The sequence below is a fragment of the Crocodylus siamensis genome, chromosome 3 (assembly GCF_052110815.1).
Source record: "Crocodylus siamensis isolate JL-2025a chromosome 3, ASM5211081v1, whole genome shotgun sequence".
Lineage (NCBI taxonomy): Eukaryota > Metazoa > Chordata > Crocodylia > Crocodylidae > Crocodylus > Crocodylus siamensis.
In genome coordinates this window covers 174,947,492-174,961,918 of record NC_143397.1, presented here as the reverse complement: position 1 = coordinate 174,961,918, position 14,427 = coordinate 174,947,492, and the positions used below count along the sequence as shown (strand labels likewise).

Sequence of the window (14,427 nt, the reverse complement as noted above, 5' to 3'; positions counted from 1 at the left end):
GCCTTGAGTTGAAGAACTTTGCCAGTGATAGACGTTCCTGAAAATGTTAAGCAAGTTCTCAAGTACGTTTAAGAAAAGAGAAAGGAGGGAAAGTGACCTTGTCTTGGACTCCCAAATGTTTTCCATGTGGATTTGGCATTCTCGAGTTTTCCTTTTAATTTTGTCTCCATCAATGCTCATTTGCTTCAGTAATGTTATATTTCCTTTGCACCTCACAATTATTTGTTTTTTCAGTATAAGTTTTAACTTTAATTTTAAAGTTTGTACCATAACTGCACCTCATTCCTTTTGGTATCTTCACATTTGTACTGCTACTTCCTTTTTTTTCTACATGGTCTGTCATGGTGGTTTCCCCTGCCACCACACATCCCACAGAATTTACCATGGGTTTCTATGCTTTTATGTTTGCGCCAGTCAGTGGTGATCAGGCCCTGTAATTTGCTGCTTTCCCTGCTACTGTCAGATGCACCCCTTCCACCTGCCCCTCTGCTGGGTGCCTTACTGTGTACTAGATCCCTCACTGGTATGGTCATGCAGGGTCCCTCGTCACCACTTCTTGGTCACTTGTTGAGTGCTGGATTGCCCATGGTATGCATGTTCTGGGTCCCTTGTCATTGCTGCCAGGTCCCTCGCATGCTGGGTGCCTGACCTCATGCTGGGTCCCTTGCTACCCCTGCTGGAAGCCTTGCCATGTGCTGGATCCTTTGCTGCCACTGCTAGGAGTCTCACTGCATGCTGGATACCTTCCTACTGCTGCCTGGAGCCTAGCTATGCATTGGGTCCCTCACTGAGTACTGGGTCCCTTGTCTCAGCATGTCTGGTCCTGGGGGTCCTTTCTTCCAGAGTGCTAGCCAGCACCTGCAGGGTCCCTGCCTGCTCCATGCCTGGCCAGCCTTTCCCCACAGCATGATGGGTACCTGGCAGGCAGGTGATCAGGTTGCTACCAGTTGCTGCCTGGCTGGTGGGTGCTGAGGCAGCTCTGTGTGTGCTAGCCAGGCTCCTTGCACGCAGCTCAAAATGAACCAGCAGGTGCTGGTTAGGCACTATCCCCACACCATGAAGGATATCTGGGCCAGCACATGCTAAGTCACTATGATCTGCTGCCCTAACAGCAGGTGCCAAAGCAACCTGGCATACAGCAAGGAACCTGCCCAGGCTGCCAGGACGTGACAAGTTGCTCTGACACTTGCTGCTGGGGCAGCAGATCAGAGCAACCCAGCATGTGTTGGCTAGAAATACTGCATGTTGCGCAGACAGTATTGGGGGGCAGATGGGGGGGGGCAGTATTGGCTGGCACCTGCTGGGTCACTTTGAGCTGCATGTAGGGTTTCCAGCCAGAGGGTACGGAAGCTACTCAGCACACACGAGGAGGCAGCAGCTTAGAGTGACCCTGCACCAGCTGGCCAGGAACCCTGCACCTGAGGGGAGCTCAGGCACCCTCTGCTGGCTGGCCATGTGTATTTTCTGATTTCACACAAGTCCTCCGTGATAAGATGAGGCTTGATTTTCCTTATGTTGGATGGGGAAAAAAACCTTGTCTTATAATTGAGTAAATATGGTATATGCTCCTGGAAGTCGCTTTTGTAGTCTAGCTACAAGCAACAAAAGCAGAAGACACAAGGTTGGTAGGGAAGAATTTTGTCCAAGCGCATGTCATAGCAAGTTTCCAAATGAACTTCAGCTAAAGCTGACAACCAGCTATGGAATGCTTTACCCAGAGTTGCAATACAGATCAAGGATCAAACAACTCTCTCATGTCTACTCTTTTTTCAGTTTTGCCATCCATCTTGCCTAGAATTTTCCTATTGTCAACCTATCCTCTAATCTACAGCAGTGGCTTTCAATCTTTTTTCATTTGTAGATCTCTAAAAAAAAGTTGAATGGAGATGTGGACCCCTTTGGAAATGCTGAATGTAGGTACAGACTCCTTTAAATTGTAAGTGTTGGTATCAATACTTTTGATCATAGTCATCCTTTACGGACCCCTTAGACATAGCATGTGGACCTCCAGGGGTCCATGGACTACAGGTTGAAAACCAGTACTTTAGAAGAGCCCCTGACCAAAGCTGTCCCTGCCTTTTTCAGAAAGGTGGTGTAGAAAAAGATTAAAGGATTTAGCTCCTGCTGGCCACATCCTTAAGGTATCCTCTGCTACAGTCAAAAGAAGAGTACACAGGTGGTAATGAGCATCCTTCATAGATTCATACATTATAAGGCCTTTGAAGATCATTGGGTCCAGCTCCCTGCACCAAGCAGGAAAGATAACTTTGTTACCCTTCTAAAGATATGCACTCCATCCCCCCATCCCAAGAAAGTACTGAAGCAATAATGCAGCAATTCTGTACCATTGGACTTTCCAAGCCAATGGGAGTTCACAGAGGCATAACAGACAGCTAGGCACCTGAGGCAGCTGCCAAACACAGGAACAGTAGTGACTTCTGGTTGCTACTGTGCCACCACTATGATCACTTAGCTAAGGCAGCAGGCATTTTTCTCCCTCCCCCCCACCTGCCTCCCCATATCAAGTTGGTGCCTGGGGAAGTACTACAGTTACACTACTAGGATTTCAGGAACAACACTGCAATCCAAATTAAGAAGCGACTAATAACCAAGCGGGCTTTAGTCTAAAGATTACAGATGGGAACATTGTTTTCTTGCTGAATTTCTTATAGAAAGAACATCAACAAAATGATCTCAAATGTTAAAAATGTACGATATGCCAGTTTACCAACAAAGTAGCAAAATTTATAACACGCTATATTTTGTCTTTGGAATTATTACTATGGATAAAACTCACTAAGCTCGGTGATAAGTTTAAGATTCTGTTGCCGGATGTTTTCAAACTCCTGCTGTTTCTTTCTCATGTGTTCCTCCGTTACTGCACAGCGATCACATAATCCTGCTCTTAATCTAGGGAGAGATAAAAAAAAGTTTTCCAGTGTTAAAGATAATAGCATATATAAGTTGGACAATTGGTATTTCATTTGGAACAATAAATAATAATAAACTGCTGACAAATACATGGTACCTCACTAGTTCAAATTTTATTCTTTGAAGAATTGTTGCTTTGAACTTTTCTAGGCAGAACAAATGTAAAGGAAATGCTGATGATTGGTTATACTTAAAAATCAGTGGTTCTCAACATTTTTAGACACAAAGCATCCCTCAGAAGATGCAGCTGTAAGCTTTCACTCATTTTTTGATGAAGAAAAAAAAGTAGAGCAATTCTTCTGTTGCAAAGAACTCAGACCACAACAATGGTTGGCTGGAATGTTTTTGACACTATACTTTCCCGTTTGAAAATCCGAGTTTAACCCATGAATCACCTAAAAGCACTAAGATTATGTCACGTTCTGAAAAGGATCTTATAGCATCCTGGTTGAGAATTACTGGTTTGCGTGGTCAAACCACCAGATGAGCCTAATTTGGGTGTGTGGAGCTGCCAGGGGTCAGGGCCCTGATTTGGCCCTGTGGGGCTTGGGAATTTGGCAGTGGGGGAGCAGTGGCAATACTACTTGCCCCTGCTCCTCTGCCACCAAATTTCCTGGCCTATGGGGAGCCCTATGGGCCAGATGCCAAGGATCACAGGCTGCATTTGGCCTACAGGCTGGAGGTTGAGCACCCCTAGTATAAAGATAAAATGATCACTGGCTGTATTCATCTTACTAGCTATTAACATTTAAAGGTATATACACTATAATGTCATACACAATGAAGCCACCTTCCTTACCCTCTCAGCAACCACTAAGATTAGTTTAAGGCCCCTGGCAGACGTGCAAGTAAAGGTGCCCTGGGATCTGACCTGTGATTCCCACAATTCCCTCATTTCCTGGCATGCATGATGCACACATTTTTTGTGTAATAGTTTTGTGGTTTCTTCCTCATTTAGCAGATCATTAATTGCATTAATGTGTGGCTAGGAAACAACTTAGGATGTGATTAACTGGTTAATCATGTCTAAAGTGCAATGTGTGCTGAGGCCTTGATGCTCTAACATCTATCTTTGCCAACATAGGATTTCTTCTCTCTACTTATTTTAGCAGTTCACTCAAGTCACCTGTTTACACAGATTTATTTTTTGTAGGACCTCAAGGAAGACATTCCACTTATATTTTGTATAAACGGTACGATACCAGACAGAGAATTAAGTTTAATAATGGCTACCTACAGCTTTGGATCTACAAATCATGCCACAGTAAGATGTATATTGAATGTAAGACATCAAAAATAATTTTAAAAAGCCAAAAAGATATATAATATGCACCTGTAACACCCACTCCACGTGGCCAGTAACTTACACACTGATCCAAAGCTCCATGAAGTCAATGAATCCACTGACTTCAGCAGGCTTCGGTCAAAGTGCTTAAAATATATCTGTGGTCAAAAAAGGATTTGGTATAAAGAGCACATTCTCAGTCAATATATTTGCTCCTACTAAGTCACATTATTTGCTTTATAGGCAAAACCAAATGTTTATTTACAATTCCAAGCAAGGAAATGCTAACACTATTATGGAAGATGCATCTGAATTCTGTTTTGCCAGGAAAATAACATAACTCTTTTTTAAGTAATAAATTATATAATTTAAGTAGCAGAAGGAACAACTGAATTTTCAGACCAACAGCTGAGCATTAGCAGGAACAAACCTCTTGATTTGTAGTATCAGACATACCCAATATATAAGACTGGAGAAAAGAGTATACAATCTGAATATTGAGACATTACTGTCACTTGCCTGACTAACAACTGCATTTTAAGCACATAGAAGTCTGAGAGTCAAAGTTACTACTTGCAATACAGTTGCTCTCTTTAAAAGAGTTTTAAGTGCTCCTGAGTTTTCAGAACAAGAGTACTTTGTCTGTACGCATAATCAAGTAAGTCCATCCATAATCTTGCCCATGTGAGGTCAAAAGTTCAGTACATAAACTTGACTGGGTTCACTGCTACTCCTTTCACTAAGGATTTCAAGCTCTCTAAGTATGAGATTTTTACCTGCCACTGAATACTGAATGGCCAAGAAGTAGGGGAACAGCAATCTCAGTATACATACAACCTCCTCCTTTTGGTAGTCTTTACAGAGCAAATTTTATGAATCTACTCTACACTTTCAAAAATGAAAAGATCTGGGGTATTTTTATATGCATTTGGTTTGGGAGATTAAGCAAACAGAAGAACAAATGCAATATGGCATCCAAACTTAGCAAAAGAAGAAAAAGTAGAATGGAGTGGTTGAGGATGAGAAAAAAAAAGGAGACAGACAAAGCAAACTCATTTTTTACAGAGATCCATCTCCTTTAAATTATCTCAAATTTGAAATAATGTTTAGTTATCAGGAGTTTTAAAATGTAGTCTAATAAAGGCTCCCTTTTCCATTTCACCATTTCCTTTATAATTCTGGGAAGGATTTTGTCTTGTCTCAGTGTTTCATCAGTATTTAAATGTACTCATTTCTCAACACCCTATTAATTTTTATTGCCTGGATATTGCAAAATGTTTCCCTAATTTCTTCAATTTCTTTCACTGCTTTTTGTTTATCTATAGGGTACTAAGTACCATGGTACCGGAGAATGAATAACATTATGTAAAAACAATTCAGTCAGAAGGATTAACACTGTCCAGTTTTCTCTAAACAATATAATTTTGATTACACTATAAAAACACAAGATACATCTATACCACTCTCCTCAAAACAAACAAACAGACAAAACCTCATTCATTTACCTGTCTTCTAAAACTTTGATCGTGTCATGAAGTGCCTTTTGTTGCTCTCTCAGCTGCTGGTTTTTTGTATAAAACTCTTCAAGCCTCTCTGCATCCCTAAAATGAGAGAGAGGGGTAAATTCTTGTAAAAGCAGATTTTTTTAGTTGAGATTGAGTCATTACATTTCAACGGAGAATGCTGTATGCAGCTATAACACACTAGCTATTGAACGCTCCCTTCTTCTCTCTGAGAAATGCAGTTGGTAATCAGAAAAATATTAAATGAAGTGAAAAAATATGAAAACCAGAATAACTAGTTATTTATGCCATGGCTATAGATTGATCAAGGACAGCATCAAGTTGGAAGTTTAGTCATTACTAGGGATCAAGGTATTCCATTTGTTGTGGAAAAAAACACGGATTTGCTCCTGTAAAAGGAGAAAAACACGGGAAACAGCAGGTTTCCCTTTGCAGGCTAGCAGAGTTCCAGCTGGTAAGGGGCTCGGAGAAGCAGAATGCTGGAGGCACCACATGCACAATTGGTTTAATTAGTTGATCTTCCTTGTGAGTATTACTGTTAGGTGGTCTGTGATTATCCATAACCAAATACCGTATTTTAAATGTATTATACCCTGTTTACATTATTTGCCAAGTGATATTTAAAATGATATTATATTTATAATGGAATTATGTTATTTATAATTACATACAAGACAAACAAACAGTTTCTTTTAATCTATAGAAGATTTAAGATTTTTTCCATCAACATCAAGGCAGGGTATTTACAGGAAACCATGATAACGAATGAAAAATTTCTGCTTAATGCACAAAGTAAATTAAAGAAAACCATATTTCCTAATTTCTTTCAATGAACTTGGGTAAAATCTGCAACTACTTCATATGTGTATAGACAAATACAATTTTCAGGTTGGCACTGTCCCTGAAATGTTACCAACTACGTTTTTCACTTTACTAATTTTGGTGGGATGCTGGGAAATTAGTATTTACAGATCAGTTAAGTGAATGAGGTAGTGAGAGGCATCAGAAATATATTATCCATATTTATTTTATTGATTTAGAACAAAAACATGAATGCTTTTTGACTCCCCTTATTACTTAAAAAGTTAGCATGTGCAAAGACTGCTGGCCACTACAGCTAGCAAAGGGAGCCTCTGAAGTGCCCAATCCTGAAACAGATGTGTGGACTCTTGGGTACTTCTGACATGAAAGTCAGAGACAAGCTGTATGAACTTTTCTGATGTTTTAAGGAAAAGAATACCATGCTTTTTCAGGTCTACTTTATGATTCATGAAGAGGTAATGAAAGAAAGAAATTCAATTCCCCCCATGTCCCATTTATGTAACAGAACACTAACCTTGGTATCTTGTTTACACAAAGATGGTATTTCAACAACAACAACAACAACATGTAAAGAGCAAGGTAGTTAGCTGTGTTAGTCTGAAGTTAGGAAAAAAGCAGGCAGAATAACTCATAAAGGTGGTATAGCACCCCATTCTGAGAATCAGTATATTTAGTAATCTAAACATAGACTTATATTTTCATGCTGTAAAATGGAAGGAAGAGAAAAAGAAGTTTTTAACATTTTGGTGCTGCTTGACAAAAGTGACTGACATTTTGGCTATGAAGGTAGTCTTCGTAATGAATGGTCTCTGACCCTGCATTTACAAGATCATTAGCTCCAATGTTGAACCAGGGTACAATATAAGGAGCTCATTGTCAGCTGGTTATCAACTCTGAAATATTAAACCTCAGGTATTCAAAAGCATCAGGGAGAACAAGAACTCCCATATACAGCTATTGTCTCCAGAATGTGGTAACTGTAGAATGATTTCAGCAAACAATAATTTAGTCATTTGGTTAGGTATGTGTGAAGTCACAACAGAATATCATGGATTAAACTCATCTTCTGGAGACTAAATTTACCAAGAATATAAGCTTTTAATTTTCCCTGATGTAGAAACAAGCCAGAGTATACAGGATAACCTTTCACAACCTTACAATGAAAATAAAGCATCTAAAATACTTTTTGGAAGTTGTACAAACTAAGAAATAATGTTTAAACTGATTTGTTTTCAACATAAATTAAGTAGAGCTGTGACTGTTAAACAAGGGAGACACCAAAAACATGCTTCATGAAAAGGTAGATTCCATTTGTGGTTCTCTTATTGCCTATGGAACCACACTGCTGTTACTAAAGTGCCAAACTGAAATTTTTTTCTCAAAATCTAAACTGCATATAAGATTAATGTGGATTTTAGCAGAACAGCTGAGAGAATCTGATGAAACACCCTACCCTTAAAACTAATCAAATTAATAACGTCAATTTGAACTACAGGTTTCCCTCGCTTTATATGGGTTCTGTATGTGCAAATTTGCTCTCATGTGATGACCCTTTTAATACCAAAATAAATTCACTCTTATGCGATCAGTGTGGTGGAAGAATACAGTCAGCTGCTTTGTGTGGTGCATTGTGGGAGTGACACACACCAAAATACATCTCCTGTGTGGATCTGTGCTCCTTGATCGTAGTTGCCATCCCCATTATGAAAGTGCCCTGTGCTTGTGTGTACCATCTGCTGTTGGTGAGTACCAAAATTGTCTTGTAAAAGCTGGTAGAAATGGGTCTGGGGGTCAGTACAGTCAAGGTCTTGGAACATATCCCTATTTGTTACTTTGTAAAGTGGGTTCCCTTTATGCAAATTTGAGTTATGTGCCGTTTTCCGGAAAGGCAGGAACAGCATACAGCGAGGGAAACTTATGTTATACAGACAGAAAGCTGGCTACAGGAGTAAGCAGCAGTGGGGATACAAGAAGAGTGTGCACAAAACTTAGCAACTCTAGCCGAGTGTGACTATGTAGTTACTGGGTCTCTTGGTACTGCTGAGAGTTCAGGGGTGGTTGAGGGTGATGTTTATTCTGGGACAACAGGATCTTCACATGGTGCACTTAAGATTCTCACACCATATTTAACCCAAATCCAAGATGACTTGGAATTTAAGGCAACCTCCACCTAATAATTAGATTCTATACCTGGAAAAATTATTAATTTGTTATAAAATTTCATTTATAGAATCCAATTATTAGAGGATCATCTTTAATTCTTCCCTCCTGACACTGCAGCACAGAAAGCAGCAGCGTGGTGACAAGAAACAGCAGGGAGCAGGTCATAAGAACACAAATTGCAGGGGAGTCAAGCAAGCTAACCCCCACACCTTGGTCCCTGCTGTCTGCTCCCCCAACCTGTCTCCCCTTGGGCTTCCTGAGGCTCCCCCCCGCAGTACCTCTGGGCCCACCACCTTCCCCTCTTCCACTTGCCCCCTTTCCTTAAGTCACAGCTCCAGCTCTGGCTCTACTCCTGCCAGAAGCATGTGGTGGCAGCAGTCCCCACCTAGCCAGGCAGCAATAGTTGTGTTGGTGGCAGCCCTGGCCCCAGCCCTGGTATTGGGTTGGAGCTGGGGCCAAAGCTGTTGCCACTGCCACCACTGCTACCTGGCCAGCTGGGGGCCAGACATGCTATGTACTCTGTGTACTGGGCCAGAGCCAGAACCATGACTGAGGATAAGCAGTAGCTGGAGGCAGGGAAGGGGGGGAAAAGAGGTCTGCAGAGACTGCCCACGGGGAGCAGGCTGTGGGGAAGGACTGCAATGGCTGTGGCTCTAACTCCAATCCCGAGTCATGGCTGGAGATCCAGCAGCTGCCTCTACCCACCAATTTGTCCTCAAATCCAAGATGACCCCCCGCCCCATTTTGAAAGGGGAAACCACCCACCCCTCCTCTTGGACATGAGTAAATGTTTATGGACTGAGACGCTTTCTCCAAGCCCCTTCCTCCAACACTGCAGATCACTGTAACGGGTATGTGTGTATCTATCTCCTTTCCCTCTCAGCATCGCGACCCCCCCCTCCCCACCCCCGGGCTTAGTTGGCTAACATTGTATCGTTTGTAACCTAGTCGCGTTCCCCTCCTCTCCCCCATCCCTCGATTGTTAGTCCCTCGCTCGGGCGCTTTGTACCTCCATCTCAGCTTTGTCATCTTTTTTCTGGTTTCCCCATCCAAAACATCTACTAATAAAGTGATAATTTCCCTTATGCTGCTGCCCTTCCCTTCTTTAACTGGCACTACCGCCTCCTCCTGGCTGTTTATTTAGGTCAGCATCTCAGACAGAGGATGGAAGCAAATACCATGCAGGAGCCTACCACCTTGGATGCCAGAGTGACACCAAATGGTCAAAAGGCAGAACAGTAAAACTTTCCAAAATGGCAGATTTGTGGGACAACATCCAGCTGAGTAGGAATCCTCAACAGCTCTGCCTTGAAAAGACAATGATAAATGGAATATACGAATGGGATGTGTTTAGCTGAAATATGCACACAGCATTGAGATCTAGAAGAGCTGTAAATGCTAATGAGGATAAACAAAAAGGGACCTGGAGAAGTTAGCAACATGAGACGGACAACATTGGAACCCAATGTTACTTTGGAAAATGAAGACTACTTCAGCTAGGAAAATATAAAAGGACAACCAGGCATGGAAGGAAGAAGCCTAAAAAGCAGTAATGCTGAAAGTGGACAGCAAGTTCACTTTGAACTTGCAGTACAATACAGCACACAAAAACAGGCAGTTTCAAGATATTTTACATAACAGGAAAGGGAAGAATTCATTACATTCTGCTTCGCTATACAACTGTCTTTGTCTCTCGGAGCCTCACTACCATAAAGACGGGCATGTTAGTAAAGCTGATAGAAAGATTATGGGGGCCTCCTGGAGTTACCAAGAGGAAATAAAGAATTTTTTTTAAGAGAGCATGGGAAAAGTTCATATCTATTTAAGTACAGGCATACCTCAGAGATATTGTGGGTTCGGTTCCAGACCACCGCAATAAAGAGAATATCGCAATAAAGCGAGTCACACGAATTTTTTGGTTTCCCAGTGCATATAAAAGTTATGTTTACATTATATTGTAGTCTATTAAGTGTGCGATAGCATTATGTCTAAAAAAACAATGTGCATACCTTAATTAAAAAGTACTTTATTGCTAAAAAATGCGAAGCGAGCAAATGCTGTTGGAAAAATGGCGCCGATAGACTTGCAGTTTTTTACCAATTGAAGGTTTGTGGCAACCCTGCCTCAAGCAATATCTGTGAAGTGCAATAAAGCGAAGCGCAATAAAACGAGGTATGCCTGTATTTGAAAGTTGCTACCTCAAAGGAGGCAGACAAATAATTTATGCCAAGTGTCACATCTAAAAAGAGTGTAGTGCTGCTGATAGGTCAGTATAATTTAGTTTTATAATGTATAATGTATTTAATGCAAGTAAGCTCTTTTTCAAATTGGAAAGAGAATTTACCATAAGTGTAATAATTATTTTTTATTTCTTTTACATAGCAGCTGAAATTTAATACTTTATAAACATTATGAAATTTTCATTGTGTAACTTTACAAATAAAACATTGCATTAACAGAATTCAGCACTGAATTTAATTTGACTTTTGAAACTAATAGAGAAACAAACATTTAAATTTTGTAAATGCGGTTCGTGATACTATGGCATATGTTAGTCCTCTAATCCAGGTTAAGAAATTAGCTAGCTTGATATGTATCTAATGAATCAGACTGAAAATAAAAAGTAAACAGCTGTTAACTAAAGATTTAAATGCGCTTTCACCCCTTCTATTCCTTTATAATGTACAGATGTGGCCACAGTTTAAAAGCTTTTCTTCTACTTATTTTTTGTACCTGATGAACATCCTTGATGGAAATCCTAGAAATACCCTAGATAAGATAGCAACACCAGATAATTAATCAGAGGTAGATGCGGAGTTCTAGTTCTAGAAACTGCAAGCAGTTTCGCATATTTATAAATGACTTCAGACTGGATACTCAGGCAAGTAGAGTTATAGCTACATCATCAGGCCTCCAAATCTCAACTAGCCATGCAGGAATCACAGTTTATTAACTGTATTAAAAAGTCTGCTCTAACAGAGTAGGTCTGCTTGTTGTAAGACGGGTGGGTACTTACAAGCATCTTTCCTTCTTCAGTTTGGATATTTTCAACTGTAAGCCTGAAAATTAAAAAGAGCATTATTGTACTTATTAACATAGTTATATAGCTAAGCTGCACTTTTGTTAATGAGAACTTCGATATTCCTGCATAATATTTTTCTTGCACTTTTCCCCACTTCGGTTACAGGTAATTTGGAACTCATGCTACAGTCTGACCCTATGCTAAAGTCTGGCGTTGCGGTTTGCCAAATCCTACTTTGAAACGGCTTCAGAGCTTACATTTGTTATTACAGTGGTTTTTAGGCACATGGTAGCTATGACAGATTAAGATATACATGAGGTAATAGCTATTTAGTTTCATGACATTTTCTGGTATAAATCACTGTGGAAATATGCCTGCTTACTCCTGTAGAAAAAAAAATCACCATCACTAACATGTGATGAACTTCCAAGATCAGGGCAGTATGTCCTACTGGTAAGAACCTACTAAAATTGCAATTTTCATTTATGAAATTGGGAGTGCCTGCAAAATCTGGAGGGACCCCCCCCCCAAAAAAAAAAACCTTACTAAAAATCAAATGCTGGCTCCCCAGAGGAAGCCCACAGTCCTCGTGGCACTATGGCCTGGCCTCACAACTGGCCAGAAGGAAAATGGGGAGGGAGGCTGCAGGCATGAAAGAGAGCTCATCTAGCTGCTGCCCCCCCTGCCTGCTGCTGATTGGCTGAGAAGGCTGCCTCTTGTGCAGCCCCATCCCTGTCCAACAATCAACAGTGAGGGGCAGGGCCGCATGACAGACAGCCTTCATAACCAATCAGAAACAAGGGGCAGGGCCACCAGAGCCCCTCAGCCAGTCAGACACTTGGGGAGCCCCACTGTAATCAGCCTACAAAAGTGGGTGCCAGCCACATGATCTCCTTGTGAAATTGGCTGGCCACCTCCTTGACACCATGTCTATTGGGTCTTATGCACCAAGTTGGAACATCTTTGGGCTGAGGACTGGAGAAACTATGAAGATCCCCCAATCTGATGGTTAGAAGTAGGAGCTCTTAATAAATAAGAATACATGGCTACCCCTTTAGAGAATTTTCTCTTTTGTGAAAAAAAAATGGACTTCATGTGTACTATCTTAAGAATATGGGTTCCTTGTGTAATAGTCATATAAATTATTTTCATGAACTTTGCACACATGGAACTATACACAGTACTATATAAGGCTGTGTAAAAAACCCCAACTTTATAACACACTGTATTTAAACTTCAGTTGTCTATTCATGTAATTGAATATAATCATAATGGAAATGCACAAAGGAGCAATGTTAAAGGTTCAAAGTTCACAAGGGGGTGACTTTCCCCAACTTTACTGAGAGTCATCCTGCCAGATGCTTCTCAGCCAGAAACTTCCCAATAAAAAACTCTTTAAGATGGTTGGAAAGATTATTCACAACCTCTTGACCCTTCCCTCTCACTCTTTCCCTATTCTGGGATCCCTACTCTGCAAAGAATATTGAGCTATCCAATTTAACTTGGAACAAAAAACATAAGAAATTGCTGGAAAGGAAATTTCCTCCCTGCAACTGAGCTTTCCTCAAACATACCACCAGAAATTATGAAAAGATCAATTTCACACATATTTGAAAGTCTTTTAACCTAACAAACCTATTATAACTTTACTTTCAAAAGTATTTTAATATTATAAACTCATGAAACTAAAGCCTCAGGAAAAAAAGTTGACAGAGCACCAATACAACCAAAATACAAGCACAAAATAAAAACTGTCACTGGTTAGGGAAAGTGGAAGCTGGTCTCATCAACAAATCTCCACCCCCAGAACAGATGAACAAATAAAGTTATTTACTGATATAAATGCTGGTCTTTATTCTTGAAGACTCTTCAGGCTTCTACTTGGAAAGCAATAGTTAAGTCAAAGATTCAATGAATGCATACCGTGGACCGTTACAAGACAACTGCTTTGTGACAATGAGATAGAAAATACATAGAGACTACTTCAAAAGTTAGTTCTTGGGAAACAGGAAAGATTTCTTTTATCTCACAAACATTCAACACCTGAGAGACATTCTGTTCTGTCATGCAGATCAGCACAGAAAGAGGGTTTATTTTTTTAAAAGTGGTTACTATTCATCAACTCAATTAGGCACCTGCAATTAGAACCTCTACAAAGTGTGCTTTAATCCTGCTCCACACCCATCGGAAGGAATGAAGCTTCACAACAATGCGTCTCCTGTATGAACAGGTAGTCTGTTCAGCAAGTATTTAGGATTGTAACATTGGCAACCTGAGCCACCAATTGAAGAGGCAGGGCTCAAAAGGCAAAGTACTGTGCTACAAGTAACACTATCCCTTACTCACCTGAACTCAGTAGGAACTGAACTGGTGACTTAAAGGGTTTTAATTTTGTTCTTTTAATTCAAATGACTGCACTGAGAAGGCAGGAATCCAGTTTGTTACATTTATCCAAGAGTGTAGAATTACTACTGTTATCCATAATCTCTTCCTTTTTCCCTCCAGAGGATCAGGCAGCTTTGACCCACTAATTAATATGTTTACATCTGAATTTTTTTAAATGTTTTGTTTCCGGTCCTTAACATACAGCAAACTGCTGATTTAAAGTAACAATAATTACTGGAGTAAAAGAAACAAATGAAAGCACCTAATTTTCCACTCTAATGAGGGGACATTAGATC

At 40.4% G+C, this 14,427-nt stretch overlaps 1 protein-coding gene across 4 annotated transcripts in view; it reads right to left on the bottom strand.

The window, feature by feature from the left end:
• RBBP8 (RB binding protein 8, endonuclease) overlaps positions 1 to 14,427 on the bottom strand; it is a 74,949-nt gene that overhangs the window by 45,108 nt on the left and 15,414 nt on the right. For all 4 annotated transcript variants that reach the window (XM_090039804.1, XM_090039801.1, XM_090039802.1 and 1 more), the window contains exons 3-5: positions 11,741 to 11,783; positions 5,722 to 5,817; positions 2,798 to 2,910 (exon numbers count right to left, since the gene is read on the bottom strand). In XM_090039804.1, the coding sequence (XP_089895930.1) occupies positions 2,798 to 2,910; positions 5,722 to 5,817; positions 11,741 to 11,783 (252 nt within the window). The remainder of the gene's footprint in view (positions 1 to 2,797; positions 2,911 to 5,721; positions 5,818 to 11,740; positions 11,784 to 14,427) is intronic.